We start from the raw sequence: 17,070 nt of genomic DNA, 5'->3' as shown, positions 1-17,070 counted from the left end.
CTCTTCTTTATTCCATCCCTCCATTCCCCCCCTCCCCACCTCCTTTCCACTATGATAGAAATTTTATGCTTATTTCTATTTCAGGGTTTACTATAGGAATTTCAGTTTGGAGACAGGTGTTCTTCAGTATCCTAAACTTTTTAAAATGTTTACTTATTTTAAAATTCAATCTACAGTTTATTCTTCTACCAAAGATTTCCTCTTATATGCTTTCTTGTATTTTATTTCCTTAAGTCTTAACCCCACTAATTAGACATTGTTAGACAACTATAAATAGCTAATATTCATGTACCTTTACTCAAATATTTATCTTCTTTGTTCATTGTTCCTTCTTCCATCCCTGACTTTACAAATGGGATTATTTCTGTTTTTCCTGAAATTTACCCCTTAGAAGTTTCTGCAGGTAGTTAACTCAGTTTTTGTTTAGATGGGACTATTCACATTCTGTGTTAAAAGATGACTTTGGTGTATGTGCAAATACAGGTTGATAGTAGTTTTCAGTTAGCCTAGTGCTGTAATATTTATACTGTATTGTGTTCTGCAGCTATTGGAGAGAGAGTTGTCAGTCTGATTTTTGTTACTACTTTGTAGGCAGTCTGTTCTTTTTGTCCGGCTCCTTCATAAAATTGATTTTTATGAAGGAATGCTTTATGAAGAATAAAATTTAACTATTTTAAGTGTGTAGGTTAGAGAATTTTAGTACATGTCACTCAGATTAAGGTATAGATAATTTCTGTTGTTTTAAAAAGCATTGCTTTCTTCATTTTACACTTCCACCAGCAGTGCTTTAAGAGTTCTAGTTACCTACTTAGTCCATCCTTGGGAAACACTTGGCATTACTTGTCTTTCTCGTTTCAGTCATTCTAATGGATGTGTGTATTTCGCTGTGATTTTGACTTGTGTTTCCTTAATACTGTTGAGCATATTTTCACATGCTTAATGGCTATTCATTAATCTTTGCCAAACCAAAGGTCACTTAAATTTTCTCTTATTTATCTTCTAGACATTTTATTGTTTAGTACTATATAGTTAGGTCTACAATCCACCTTGGGTTAACTTTTGTGAAATGTGAAGGACTTTGTCTAGATTCACTTTGTGCCCATGGATTTCCAGTTGTTCTAGCAACATTTGTTGAAGAGATTGTCCTTTCTCTGTTGAGTTGCTTTTGCTTTCTGGTCAAAGATCATTGACTGTGTTTGTATGAGTTTATTTCCACGCTTTTCATGCTATTCCATTGCTTGATTTGACTATTCTTTTACCAATATCTTGGTGATTTTTTTACTGTAGCTTTATAGTAAGCCTTAAAGTTGGGTAATGTCAGTCTTTTGAATTTGTTGTTCTCTTTTAATACTGTGTTGGCCATTATAGGTCTCTTACTTCTGTATATTAATGTTAAAATCAGTTTGTTGATATACATAAAATAGCTTAATGGGGTTTTGGTTGTAATTGCTTTGAATCTATAGATCAATTTGGGGAGAATTGGTATCTCAACAATATTGAGTTCATGCATGTGGAATTTTTCTTCATTTACTTACTTAGTTCTTCCTTAATTTCATTAATCAGAATTTTGTAGTTTTCTGCATATAGATACTATACATTTTTTGTAGATTTATGCCTAAATGTTTTATTCTTTGGGGTACTAATGTAAATGGTATTGTTTTTAATTTCAAGTGTTTCCATTGCTGGTATGTGGGAATGCAATTCAACTTGTAATTACATTAGTCTTAGAAGGTTTTTTTTTTGTTTGGATTTTTTTTGGTGGTAGTGGTTGTTGATTCTTTGAGATTTTCTTCATAGATGATCTTATTTCCTGCTAATGACATTTCTTCCTTCTCAGTTTGTTTACCTTGTCTTATTGCATAAGCTGGGACCTATAGTAATATGTTGAATAGGAGGGGTAAGAAAGGACATCCTTGCCTCATTCCTGATCCTAGGAAGAGTTGGACATGACTGAAGCGACTTAGCATTCACAGTTCTTACATGTACGGCTTACTCATCAATGTTAAACCCTTACCATTTTAGGTAGTAGAGAGAAGTGATCATATGTATATATTAAAGAATTTTGCTGATCTCTCTATAGTTTGATAGAACCAACTGTACTAGTAGGGAGTTCTGTTAGGAGATTTCTGGTTAGCACCACCAAATTAGGAATCAGACATTTCTCAAGAAATATTTCACTTTTCCTTTCTTTTTGCCTTTCCTTCTCTATCAGTCATTACAGCCTATGAATATTTTTATTGAAGAAACTATAGGTAAAAAACTACATAAAATTCTTCATTATATGACTCATGATATTTACATCACGAAGATGTCATTTCACCAACCTTTACAGTATCAGATTATGCCACTGTGTATAGGAGCAGGTTTTGCTTAAAGGGGGATAGATTATGTGCTGTGTGTCTTGTGTAGCTCAACATCGTGTGTTGGTCAAGAAAAACAGTTACACTTGGGATTCATAACTGAGTGGGGAGCACCAAGCCCTAGAGGCTTCTTCCATCCACATCCTGTCTACACATTGTGCTGACTCTACCTCTAACACAAGGCTCGACTTTTCTCTTCCTCTGCATCGACCGCCGAGTCCGGGTTACAGCTCTCTCCCTACTGGTGGTTTAGTCGCCAAGTCGTGTCTCACTCTTTCGTGACCCTGTGAACTGTAGCCCGCCAGGCTCCCCTGCCCATGGACTTCTCCAGGCAAGAATACTGGAGTGGGTTGCCGTTTCCTTTTTTTCTCCAGCGGCTTTTCCCGATGATCGGACCTGCAGCTCTTGGGTCTCTTGAGTTGGCAGATGGATTCTTTACCGCTGAGCCACCAGGGAAGCCCAGTCAGTCCTCCCTACTTAGAGTCACAGGCAGGCGTCCAGTGAGAGGATGGTAAAGGTTAGGAAAAATTTGCCAACAGCACTAGGACCTGAGGGTTTTTTTTTTTTTAAAGCCACCTTATCATACCAGGAAATTTGTCTCCTTTTATAAACCTTGGAGAATTTTGTTTTGTTATGATAAGGAAGATTGTTCTGTTTCAAACATATGTCAACTAAAGATTATAAATTTAAAGAAATGTGTTCTAGACAGAAGTTGAACAGAGGAATAAGTACTCTAACGGATTAAACAATGTGAGAGAATGTTAGTGGATATTTCATACCCAGGCTGGAAAAAGTGAGGTGTTGCAGGCCATCAACTTGGTCACTTCAGATTTTTCCGGGAATGCCAACTTTTGATTGAATGTGTTTTTACCTTTTTCTTCCAGTTCCTGGCACCCCATAACTTACCCTAATTAGAGTCACAGACACAATAAGAAAGTGGGGATGACGGACTGGGCTTTTTGATATTATTTAACATCATCTGTGTGGAATATTTTTTTCCCTCCTTTTCAAATGGCTAGTTCTCATTTCTCCATGGCATGGTGACCGCATAAAAATATATGCTGTCTGAAATTTAATGACTTACTTGGCATAAGACTTTGAGTAGAATACCTTACTATTATATTCAGTTATAGCTCAAAAATTACATTGAGTTCATGACTGTAATGTCACCACCTTCTACCAGTTTCTTCCTGTCTCTCAGTTGTTTAGTATGTGGCTTCTTAAGTTCTTGTCGAGGAGTCTTCTCTTCTGGGCCGTGTGTATTCACAGGTCTGTTGCTGCATCGCTGCCTTTGGGGGCACTGTGTTGCAGTTGTCTTATTATATATTACCCCGTTGCCTAACAGTGTCTCACCTCTTCTGAACGTAAAATAGGGTAGCTTCCCTGGTGGGTCAGTGGTAAAGAACTTGCCTGTCAGTGCAGGAGGCATAAGAGACATGGGTTTGATCCCTGGGTCGGGAAGATCCCCTGGAGGAGGGCATGGCAACTCACTGAAGTATTCTTGTCCAGAGAATCCCATGGACAGAGGAGCCTGGGGAGCTATTGTCCATGAGGTCGCAAAGAGTCAGACATGACTGAAGCGACAGCACTGAACATAAAATAATTTGTTGTTGACAGATGATTTTTACATGTCTTGTTTTGCCATCTAGTTCTTTGTTACCAAGGAAAATTTCCAAATCTTATTTTGGAACCTCACAAATCCCTATATAGTCCACGATCCATAGTAAATGAATAAGATGATTAATACTGGAATCAGAATAACTGCACATTTCCTAATCCTCAGTGGTAACTGGAAATAGTAGAGACAAGGGGTGTGGATATCACTCCTCTTGTGGTTTCCTGTTCACATGGATAAATAGTTTTTGATGGTGAATTGATAACATGTTTTATGGGGGCATAATAAAGACCTTAAGTTGATTTTAAAAAGATATCTCAGGCCTGCTGGTTTCTAATTTTTAGATATTGTTTCTTCACTGCTCAAAAACAGGCTAATTCTTTTTTACTGATTTCAATCTAGTTCCTTTATGTGATATTCATTGTGGGGCTGCAGTGCTAAGAGACAAATACTGTTCTTGTTACTCTCAAGCAGAATCTGTAGAATGCAGAAGTGTGTAGGATAATTTGCACCTAATTTATGTGTCCAGTTCTCTTTTCCTCTGCCATCCTGCAGATAAACTCTGTACTTCAGATTGTTTCAGTCCTTCCTTAAACCTGTCCTGTGCTTCCCCACCTCTGTTTCATTTCTGTTCTTCCTGCCTAACGTGTTCATATCCTACTCATCCTTCATCGTCTTATATAAATAGCCCTATCTGTTGTGTGCTAAGTCACTTCTGTTGTGTCTGACTCCGTGCAACCCAGTGGACTCTAGCCCTCCAGGTTCCTCTGTCCATGAGATTCCCAGGCAAGAATACTGAACTGGGTTGCCATGTCTTCCTCCAGGAAATCTTCCCCACCCAGGGATCAAACCTGTGTCCCTTCTGTCTCCTGCGTTGGTGGGCAGGTTCTTTACCGCTAGCGCCACCTGGGAAGCCTCCTGTCTGTTGGGTTGGCCAAAAAGTTTATTTGGGTTTCGCCATCTTAGCTTATGGAAAAACCTGAATGAACTTTTTGGCCAACCCAGTATAATATGCTTTTCTTAATCCCTTTTTCTCTTTCCTATGATTCCTTTATGAATTCCCACTGAGAGAATTATCTGGGGTCCTATGCCTCTTTTCTTCCTAGATAATACGGCTCCCTGTGTGAAAACAGCATATTCATCTTTCTTGTTCGTATTGCACCTAGTATTGCTTTTCTAGTGCTGTCACACATAAATCTATCTCACATAAGTGTAGCCAGTATCTGAACTTTTAAAGCTGAATTAATTATGAAACACTTAGGAAGCAAGAGCCATTTTAACGAAGTCAGAGTTAAGAGTGATGTTTTGTGGCTTAGGGGTCAGATGTCTGTGGCATTTGGCCCTGTCTGCCCTTTTCTTCAAAGCTCCCACAGCCAGAGTGCAGTGCTGATAGAGCATCACTGGGCAGGCGGAGCCCTTCGAGGGCTCCCTGACCTCTTCTTTCTTCACAAATGATCACAAACAAGTGGCCTCAGACATGAGTATCTCCACAGTATTGTCAGAAAGCCTCTAAACACAGGGACTTCACAGATTGGCTTGCTAAGTCATCAAAGATGACTCATGCTGTCAAAATTTTTACTTTATAATTTTTACTTTATATTGAGTCTAAATACTCAATCCTGTTTACTCACAGCAGTTTTATTCTTTTCTCTTACAAGACCTTGGCTGAAAGCATCCTCTGTTTTGGGCCTGACGTCGTATTTTTGTAATAGTCCCGCGTCTAGGCATATTATCCTCTGGTGACTGAATGGTATCGGTTGGTAGCTTCTCCATGATGGCAGCAATCCCTGCCTCTTCAGCTCCAGTCATAATAGAACAGCCATGGCTTGATTTTTCCCAAAGCCATCATGTCTTTCTTGCAGATAAAAACTGCAGGGGTTCCCTATAATTTTGCAGATGAAAATACCTCAAGTACCTGTAAATCATTACATTTGAAAACAAGGAATTTAATTTGTTGTGCCTGAACATAGCAGATTGGGGGAATCAGAAGGAATGTGTGTGTGTGTGTGTTTCCTTAATGCTATATAAGTTGTTTCTTATATCGTTGGTTAATTAATACTGTATCTACTTCCAATTTTGGAATCCACTGTCAAATTATGTTTTCTTATTGGGGAAAATGTTGCATTTATTGATACACATAGTCTTTTTCTTTTAAAAATGATCACACTCATTTAAAAAAATACATGAAACATATATGAAATATATGTAAGATCCTTAAACCGGCATTATTTTCCTGATGCTAAAGAAAGGAACTTTTAAATAAATTAGTTATTGTCTTCTATGTTATTGAACATGTGGTCAGTTGTCATGTTTGTGCATCCAGATGATCGAAGCCTGAACTGCTGTCTCATTCTTCCCTGCTGTTAGGCTACCCTGTCATGATCAAGGCCTCAGCAGGCGGTGGTGGGAAGGGCATGCGGATCGCTTGGGATGATGAAGAGACCAGGTGAGATTCTGTCCAAAATATACTTTTGATGAAAATAGCAGTTACTGGAGTTTTATTAAACTGAGAAGTAAACAGATACCAAAAGCATAATGGAATAATTAAAACAATTATCTAATTTTTACTCCTCTAGATGGGAAAAATTAAAATTAGGCAGAAAAGTTTCTTATTTATATTATGGTGATTATCCTATTTTAGAAAGTTTTCTTTTTTTACTATCTCAAACATTAATAAAGGGTTATCTTTTACAGTGTAATTTCTAAAGATTACAGTCATGATTCTGTCTTCTAGGTAAAAATTGCTAATGTTTGGCTATTTAATTCTGAATATGATCGAAGATTTGAATCTAATATATTTGAAAGCAGTAGTAATTTCATCTGTTTATGTATTACTCAGTACTCATTTGCTTCCCTTTGATTGTAAAAATTGTGAACTACTTTGATAACTTTAGTGTTATCTTTATAGTGTTACTGTATTTCAGTATAATTTATAGTGTGAAATATATTTCCTTTTGAATTTGAAATTACAGTATGTCCTTCATATGCGGTGTACTCTGTTATGTATTTGAGCAGTTTCTTAATAGTAGTTTCAGAAATCAAAAGAGACTGAAAACAAAATTTTAAAAACTTCTTGTATTGATAACATCATGGTGAGTGGAAAAATAATTTTTTGAACAACTGCCTTGTCCATGCAAGTTTTAGGGAACTCTATTCAGATTTGTATTATATACTTCAAAGCTTGCCAGTAAGAGAGATTTATGTCATTTTTTGAAGGAAAGAGATGAAAAAAATAACTGAATTATTATCATTAATGTTACCTTTCTTGCCCTTTCTCTACCCAGAAGTAATTTGGTCTTCCAAATGGTTAGTTCTTTTTTCTCCTTTTCTTTTCCTTTCCTTCTCGTTCCCTGAAATCTCTGAAAGAGAGAAATCAGGAGTAGTCGGTATGAAAGCCGTCCAGTGCAAAGCTAATTCAGAAGTTAGGTTCCAAAGTGAACTTACAAGGTAAAAATCTCTCAGGGGCAATAGATTACCCTAAAATGTGAGGGGGAAGACACCACATTGCAGACTTGCACAGGTAGTTTTAACTCTAAAGACGACTGTCTCAGAACACCACTGTTTCTTGGGTTGTGCGTCAGAGGTGGGGTGATGATATATGCCTGAGACAGGTCTTTCAACGCCAGCCTCATGCTCAGTGTTACAGCTACCACATGGTGACCGAGGTCCCATCAGAGTCTCCTCTCCCATCTTAACTTACCCAGCATGAAGAAACTCACTGGGTGCCTTGGTGCTGTTATTGAGGTTTTTGATACTGACAGCCTCCTATATGACAAGCAGTGTTTTAGTAAGTTTCCAGAAATAGAGCCATGAACAGAAACACACTAAATAATCCGGTCCTCTCTGCACTTCCCTCTGTTCCTCCAGAGCCAGTGTATGACTAGATTGGGAGTTCTTAACCTTTGAATTTATAGACGCATAAAGTTCAGGGATGTTCATGCATCTGGATAAGGGGGAAAAAGTACATGTTTCTTTTACTAGCCTCTACCAGGAATTTAACGTTTGCTCCAATATAGACTATAAACTACAATAGTAGTAGTATCTGTGGAACTTTGCACCCTTCAGGAAGTCCCTTATATTTTCACATCACAGTTATCGCAGATACCTCTAAGTAACAGTGATTATTAGACTTGTTGGAGCTTATTAACGAAAAAAGAGCCACTTACATGATATCCCAAATTTGTTTTTAAAGAATATCTCAATACCTTTATTTCAATATAATTTCTTATAAAATCCTATGTATACTCTTTTCTACATTTTAAATCACTTCGAGCATTATTTTGACAAATGCTGTGTGATCCTGCCAAAGGCATCCGTGACATAAGCGAGGTTCAGAAACCCCTTCTGGTAGGAAGAGACAGTGAACAGGATCAAAGTCAATCATATACTATTGTGGAGGGTGATAGGCAATATAAAAAAAATAAAGGAGGAAAGGAAGAGGCATGGGGAGTGTTGGAAGGAATTCCCATTGTAAATAGGACTGGCAGGTTTGTCCTCGCTGAGTAGGCATGTTTGAGTGGTAAGGTTAGAGGGCGTGGAGATGAGGACCAGGCTAGGGAAGAGCCGGTGTGGAGGTGGTGATGCAGGAGCAGATCTGGAGACAAGCAGGTGTCCAGGTGGTGGGGCTAGAAGGAGATGGGGAACAGACCATCTGGGACCTTGTAGGCCATGCTTAGTGAGACATAGGCTGTTGGAGGGTTTTGAGTAGAGGAGTCACAATCATGGAACGTCACAACAAATTCCTCACCTTATTTACATGTTTTGAATTGTAGAAGTTTTCAGACATACAACAATGTAGAAGAATGCAATGAACTTCTGTACTATGTATCATCCAGATGAACCAGTTGTCAAGATTTTGTGACTTAAGTTTTAAAAAGGATGACTCTCACTGCTATCTTGGTAATAGACTTAATGGGGCCAAAATCATGAAACCTGGAATCTGGGAAACCAGACAGGGGGCTGTTGAAATAACCCAAGCAAGAAAAATGATGATGGTAGCTTTCCCCAGTGTAATGGTGGAAGTGGTAAGAAAGAGTTTAATCCTGAAAGGAGAGGCAACAGAATTTGCTGAATGATAGGATATAGATTTTAAATACTTGGCCCTGTTTAAGACACACACACACACACACACACACACACACACACACACACACACACTGCTTGGCCCTGTTTAAGATAGAGAGACACACACACACACACACACACACACACTGCTTTACTTGAAAATTTCTTGGGAAATACTGAGAGGTTAAGGTCAAAATGGAGGCATTTATCTTCACAGTTGAAGAATGCTTAATTGAAGAATGGTCTGCTTCTTAGCCTCTCTCTGGAATTCTTCTCCCCATGTTCCTTTTGATGGTGGAGACTTACAGAGCATTGGTTACCTCTCTGAAAGGTTGGCAGTTGGGCTGGCTGGTTGCTGTGTGTGGGCGGAAGGATAAGAGGCATGCTTAGTCCCATTTTTACCACATAATTTGTCTTACTTGACTTCTGTCTTTTGAAGTTCAGGTTTTGAAGCTATCTCTTGTGCTTTGTTTGTAACCCCAGTGATTTAGTGGACGTCTCCATGGGTTGCTTGGGCTTCCTCACAGTATGGTGGCTTTGATTTCTTATTTAGTGACCCAAGCGTCCAGGAGCATTTGTTTCAAATCCAAGTGAAAGCCGTATCACTTTTTATGATCGAGTCTCAAAATTCATACTCGGCTTCCCTTCTACCATACTGTTTGATTACCAGTGAGCACAAATTCCCGCTGAATGCAAGGGGAGGAACATTAGACTTCACTTCCTTATACAGGAGTGGCAAGTTTCTTAGAAGAGCACATTGAGTGGGAGATGCCATTGTGGCCATGTTTCGAAAACACAATCTGCTATACTCTCTGCAGTAAAAAAATTAAGATATTAAAACACAACTTAATGGTTTTATAAGAGATGTGTATTTTGTGAACTCTTTTTTTTCCTCAGAGTTTTCCCCTTTTGTATAGCAATTATAGAGCAATTTCACTACAAGTCTTAGCACTTAGTCTTTTTTTAAAAAAAAATATTTATTTTTTGGGTGTCCCAGGTCTTAGCTGTGCCACACAAGATCTTTAGTTGTGGCATGTGGGGCCTAATTTCCTGACCAAACATGGAACCCGGGTCACCCCCGCATTGAGAGTGTGGAGTCTTGGCCACTGGACCACTAGGGAACTCCCACATGTAGGTTTCATTATTCTTCTTAGAATGTCAGATTTTTTATCAGTCATTTCTCTTAGGCTACTCTTGGTAACATATTCTTTTATAGTGAGATTACTTATCAGTTTCCTGGTAGTCAGTGATTTTAACCAGTGGATTTGGTTTTTAACCAGTGGATTTTAATTTAGAATGCAGTGTCTTCAGAAATCACTATATCTATTCTTATATTGGGCCTCTTTGGTAAGTAAGTTAACCCTTTCTTGGCTAGTAAATGGCACAATGTTTCAAAATATTTTCATATAATTAGTAAAAGTATGTATATAAACACTTTTCTACCTAAAATTATTCCCTTCAACTTGATAAATAAACCACCTCTAAAACTCTACTGAGATTAACACAAGTATGGCATTAGTTGATATAGTGATTAGGATCCTCATTTTAAAAATGTGCTCTGTACCCTCTGTTAATTTGGAAAAACAAAAACTTCGGAAGAATTGAGGGATCAGTCCAGAAAACACCCATAGATTGTCTTTTGGAGTCACCAGCTGTTGACATAATGCTGAACTGCATTTATTCCTTCCTTTCTCCTACCTTGAGGAAGAAATTTTTCACATATTCCACAAAAATTTTAACATTCCTCAGAAAATATAGTAGCTGTTTATTAGCCTAAGAAGTGTGTCCCTTTTGTAACATCTTCAGGGAAGTGTAGAAGTTTTAGAACATCTGAAAGACTTTTTTAAAAGTTTAGTATTGGTTGTGGCATGCTGCAGTCCATGGTGTCGCAAAGAATTGGACACAACTTGGTGACTGAACAACCACAACATATCAAATTAAGGTGAGAGTATTGGAGGTTATTGAAAATAAATTCATATATTTTCACACTCTCTGACTTCCTTTTCTTTACGCCACTTTAAATGAAATGTTGTGGCATGAATGGAAAATTAATCCTCTCTACATTTTGGAGTGCCCCTATATGATTTCAGGTGTTGTGAGGGCAGTTTCTGTTTATTTTTGTATTTCTATCACATATATAATATATGCACCAGGCTCAGTTTCACTTTAGTATTTATGGAATGAATGTATTACTGAGTGGTACAAATGATCTAAATGCAATTTTCCATGAATTCTAAAACATTTTGGTAATGCTCTCAAACTTGATACTTTATTTGGGTGACTTTGATTGTTTGCTTTTGGTATTTGTGATTTCAAAGCAAAATAAAAACTCTGAAATCATTGGAGCAGAGACAAACTGTAAAGTATGTTTTTCCTTTGTGAATCATTGTATCTCACCTAATAAGAAGTTGATTATATGATACTGAAAACAACGATTCATCATGCTTTAGTTCCTTTGAGGTTTTCAGTCTCCTGAGATCTAAACTCCATTCCCTTAAATCGTGAAAGTAATGGAGAACTAAGAAAACATGACACTTTTTCTCCAAGACCACTGAGAGATAGAAATATTTGCAGTATGTTTTGAAATTTATCTTCTAGTCAGTGTTTATTTGCAATGTTGTATTTTTCAAGCACGCCAACAAATAAGATAGTTATTTCTAATATTGCCAGATGAAGTGTTTGCAAATGAAAGGGTTAAAAGAATTTTAATGTTGAACATTAAATACAGGTATTTGATGTGTTCTGTTCAGTTCAGTTCAGTCGCTCAGCTGTGTCTGACTCTTGGTAACCCCATGAATCGCAGCATCCAGGCCTCCCTGTTCATCACAAACTCCTGGAGTTTACTCAGACTCATGCCAGAAACTATTAATTACATGTAAAAGGAAATAAAGTTTATATTCTGCATATATCATTGAATGGAACATAAGATCCTCAATTAGTTTTAAGTAAGCAAGTCTGATTTTTTAATAGACTGAATGAACTCATTTCAAAGTGTGTGACTTTAGTAAGCATATTTTAATAATATTAATAATGTTTAAGTTATTATAGTTTAAAATAAATGTGTAAAAATATTTAAGTTGATGTTTTTATTTAAAAAATCAAGCTGTTCTCTTTTATTTACTATTTTTGAGCAGTTTTAAAGAAGATAAAAATTCTAATGATTTGTATGGACGTGTGGGGGACCATTTAAAGTTGTGTACTCAAAATATTTGGAAATGTTCTTGAGGACTTCCCTCTCCTGTTCTTACTGAGTTTATTTGCTGTGCTTTTGCCCCAGCTGTGCAGTTGCCTATGTTCTTTACATTTTTGTGTGCATCATCTCACTTTTGAATCAAATGGGTATTCATTTTTATATATTTTTATTAGTGGAATTAAGGTATATTAAGTTCAAAGAAATGAAATTTTACATGCTTTGATGGCTTATTAAAATTTCTCTTTTTTTTAAAGCAGTTGGTGAAATAAGTATTTGGTATTCTTCTTTCTATAAAACTCTAAGATCAGGGAAATTAAAGCATTTATCCAGAGTCACAGTACTAGTAAGTGGAAGACTTTGTTGTTCAGTCAAAATTAATTGAGTTATTTGTATGTTAAGTGTATTTTTCTCTGCTTTGCTCAGAAGTATGCAAAAGTAAACCTTTATTTAGTTTTCTTTATATCAGGGGCTGTATTTGTTTTGTGTTCATGTGACTCTTCTGTTTTTCTTCATAGGGATGGTTTTCGATTTTCATCTCAAGAAGCTGCTTCTAGCTTTGGTGATGATAGGCTACTAATAGAAAAATTTATTGATAACCCCCGTCATATAGAAATCCAGGTTGGTACATTTTAAGATACTTTTAAATCATTATGACTTCAAAATAATATTACTTAGTCCTATTAGAAACACATCCTCTCTTAAATTTTGGGGTGATTGTGAATGGTCTGTCCTTTATTGAGCCCATCTTTGCATGAAATGTTCCCTTGGTATCTAATTTTCTTTTTTTTTCTTCCATTTATTTTTATTAGTTGGAGGCTAATTATTTTACAATATTGTAGTGGCTTTTGCCATACATTGACATGAATCAGCCATGGATTTACATGTGTTCCCCATCCTGAACTCCCCTCCCACCTCCCTCCTTATTCCATCCCTCTGGGTTGTCCCAGTGCACCAGGCCCGAGCACTTGTCTCATGCATCCAACCTGGGCTGGCGATCTCTTTCACACTTGATAATATACATGTTTCGATGCTGTTCTCTCAGATCATCCCACCCTCGCCTTCTCCCATAGAGTCCAAAAGTCTGTTCTGTACATCTGTGTCTCTTTTTCTGTCTTGCATATAGGGTTATTGTTACCATCTTTGTAAATTCTAATTTTCTTGATGAGATCTCTAGTCTTTCCCATGCTATTGTTTTCTTCTATTTCTTTACACTGATCCCTGAGGAAGGCTTTCTCATCTCTCCTTGCTATTCTTGGGAACTCTACGTTCAAATGGGAATATCTTTCCTTTTCTCCTTTGCCTTTCGCTTCTCTTCTTTTCACAGCTATTTGTAAGGCCTCCTCAGACAGCCATTTTGCTTTTTTGCATTTCTTTTTCTTGGGGATGGTCTTGATCCCTGTCTCCTTTACAGTGTCACGAACCTCTGTCCATAGTTCATCAGGCACTCTTGCCTATCAGATCTTATCCCTTGAATCTATTTCTCACTTCCACTGTATAATTGATTTAGGTCATACCTGAATGCTCTAGTGGTTTTCCCTACTTTCTTCAATTTCAGTCTGACTTTGGCAATAAGGAGTTCATGATCTGAGCCACAGTCAGCTCCCGGTCTTGTTTTTGCTGACTGTATAGAGCTTCTCCATCTTTGGCTGCAAAGAATATAATCACTCTGATTTTGGTGTTGGCCATCTGGTGATGTCCATGTGTAGAGTCTTCTCTTGTGTTGTTGGAAGAGCGTGTTTTGCTGTGACCAGTGTGTTCTCTCGGCAAAACTCTGTTAGGCTTTGCCCTGCTTTGTTCCATACTCCAAGGCCAAATTTGCCTGTTACTCCAGGTGTTTCTTGACTTCCTACTTTTGCATTCCAGTCCCTTATAATGAAAAGGACATCTTTTTTTGGGTGTTAGTTCTAGAAGTTCTTGTAGGTCTTCATAGAACTGTTGATAGAAAGTTCCCAGTTCAGCCATCTTTCCCACCATTTGATGTTCTCAGTTTTTTAATGTCTAGCCATTTTGGTGGACATGTAGCAGTATCTCTGTTTTAATTTGCATTTCCCTAATGAATATTGATGTTGAGCATGTGTGTTTTTTTTTTTTAAAGTTGATTAACCAAAACTGGATATCGTAATTTCTGGTGACCACTCAAGTCTCATCCTTGGCCGCCCCCCCCTTTCAAATTTTACTTTTTAAAATTATTGAATGTTGAGCGTTCTGTATCTGTTTTGTCTATGAGTCCTTAAGGTTTTTATAATAATTCTAGTTTGAGAGGGTAGTCCCTTGGGCCAGCATGTGGTGGAGGTGGTGAGAGGTGATTGAATTCAGGGTGTTTTGTGAATGTAGACTAGATTTTCTAAAAGATTGATGTGATATAAAAAAAAAAATTAGGCAACAGAAATATTTTTAGGCTTTTGGCCCAAGAAATGATAAGAATGAGACTATCTTTTACTGACATGGGAAAGACTATGAGAGGTGCATATTTGGGGGAGGAAATCAGGGTGTGAAGGTGAACAGATGAAGGCTGAGATGTCCATCAGTTACCAAAATGTGGGTTTGAGTAGACTATTGGATATTGGAGCCTATAATTTAGGGGAGATACTAATATTTGAGCTGTCCTTCCTGTAAGATCCTAGAGGCAAAATAGATTTTCCCCTTCTCTGTATTCCCCATCTAGTACTTATTTGTGCTATCAGAAGACCATTTAAGCCATATTACCTATAGCCATCTCACTTTTTCCATACTAAAAAGTATCACATTTTTACTGATACTCAATAAATGTTTGCTGTGTTGTGTTAAATAATTTTATTTCTATGTCAACTTTTAGCTTATTTTAATTAACCATGGCATATATTTATGCTGATATTTTTTAACATAGGTGAAAGTGCCTCCCAGTAACTTAAATAGGTAGCACAGGTGTTTCCCAGATCTGGTCTGCACTTGGGAGTTGCTTTTTTTTTTTTTAACTTACTTTCTTCGTTTTTAATTAATTAATATTAGATAATGTGTGCACATGATAAAGGGTATTCAACAAAAAATAAATGTTCTTTCACTCTTGTCTCTAAGTCCCCTGGTTTCCATCCCTGGAAGCAGATGCTGTTACTGGTTTTTCAATATCCTGCCATAGTCGATGAATATATATATGTAGTGTTATTTTCTAAATGAGCTATCACATACTTAGTTCTTTCTCATGGTGAATCTGTGTACTGACAGTAGGAGTGGCACTGCTCCATTGAAACCAGGGCACTGCTGGCATTTTATGGGCTGGATCCATGGATGCTGAAAGGCTTGCATTACGTGAAGTGGTCTATTAATGATGAAGCTTTTCCTAATAAGCTAGATACCTGGGAGATCATTTCATAATCATAATCACACGTGTCTGTAAAGGGTGATATGGAAAGTTTAAAAACCTCATGATGCATTGAGCATTAACTTCCCTTACTTTTTTTAAATAATGTTGTCCGGTTACTTTGTCTCTTAATTTGTTTAATGGAATTCCCTGGTGGTCCAGTGGTTAGGACCCTGGGCTTTCACTGCTGCGGCCCAGGTTCAGTTCCTGGGCAGGGAACTAAGATCCCAAAATCCACATGGTGTGGCCAGAAGAAAAACTATGCACAGACTTCAGAGAAAAACAAACTTGACTCTGTGACCAAATGAAAAAAAAAGTAGATCATTTATGTATATTTGAATCTAATATTTTACAGTTGAAAAATGTTTCTTAGAATTCTTGATTGTTGTCACTTTATTTCTTGAAGGCTAAGTCTGCTTTCACTTCTACATTAGAATAAGAAAAGGTAGAATAAATTTAACATTTGAAAATAATTCTGGATGTACTTCTGGGGTCATTTTTGAGTCTTAGAAATAAAATTCCAACTTATTGGCATTTCATTACCATGTTTCCCTTTGGAAGAATTCTGGAGGTTTGGATAGGTTTAAATTCCTAAAAATTAATCATGCAGTCATGTATTAACTGTTCATTTTATTGTTTAATATATTGTTAAATCATGATCTTTTCAATGTTTTCAGGAGCCATATAAAATATTAAGATGATATCTACTATTAATGATGCATGAAGAAACTGAGTGACTTGCCAAGAGAGATTACATAGCTATTTGGAGTTTAAATTAGTGCCTAATCTTTTTGCTTCTAGAATAGCTTTTATCTCCATTAGCTTAAATATATGCATTCAGTAATATATACCTACTCCTTAATCATGAAAATTGATTAATCTGTTTCTAAAGATCAAACGTTCTGGGAAAAACATGAACAAAAAGCATGTTTTAGGGTTGCCAGATTTAGCTAAGGAAATACATGTTAAATTTGAATTTTGGATAAATGGTGTTTATTTTTTTAAAAGTAAAAGCATGTCTCATTCAGTATTTAATAAATTTTATTACAATTAAAAACTCTAGGGACTTCCCTGGTGGTCCAGTGGCTAAGACTCCAAGTTCCCAATGCAGGGTGCCTGGGTTTGATCCCTGCTCAGGGAACTAGATCCCACATGCTGCAACTAAGACCCAGCACAGTCAAATAATAAATATGTAAATAAATATTAAAATTAAAAGCTCCAGTTTATTTCCCATTATCACAAATGGGAAAAACCATAATGCTATATATTAACCCCAGACTTTTTACTAATTTCTTATAACAAAAATAAAACAGTGTAAAAATATTGGTGTATAAAGTAACAGACTGCATATCAGTTGTAAATGAAATAGCATTTTCTGATCAACACACATTGCAGTATTAACAACAAGTAGATGTTTGTCATAGCATCGTGGCTCTCCCAAGTGCCAGTGAAATCTAAGATGTAAATTCCCTTTACTGATGCTCAGCATCCTTCACAAATT

At 36.9% G+C, this 17,070-nt stretch overlaps 1 protein-coding gene across 1 annotated transcript in view; it reads left to right on the top strand.

Moving 5' to 3' along the window:
* The window catches only part of PCCA (propionyl-CoA carboxylase subunit alpha), a 337,509-nt gene that overhangs the window by 118,763 nt on the left and 201,676 nt on the right, over positions 1-17,070 (top strand). The window contains exons 9-10 of the mRNA XM_020898588.2: positions 6,343-6,421; positions 12,748-12,850. Coding sequence (XP_020754247.1) covers positions 6,343-6,421; positions 12,748-12,850 — 182 coding nt within the window. The remainder of the gene's footprint in view (positions 1-6,342; positions 6,422-12,747; positions 12,851-17,070) is intronic.

Source organism: Odocoileus virginianus, chromosome 8, assembly GCF_023699985.2.
Source record: "Odocoileus virginianus isolate 20LAN1187 ecotype Illinois chromosome 8, Ovbor_1.2, whole genome shotgun sequence".
Classification (NCBI taxonomy): Eukaryota; Metazoa; Chordata; class Mammalia; order Artiodactyla; family Cervidae; genus Odocoileus; species Odocoileus virginianus.
The sequence above is the reverse complement of the archived record's forward strand: the minus strand, read 5'-3'. Positions and strand labels throughout refer to the sequence as shown.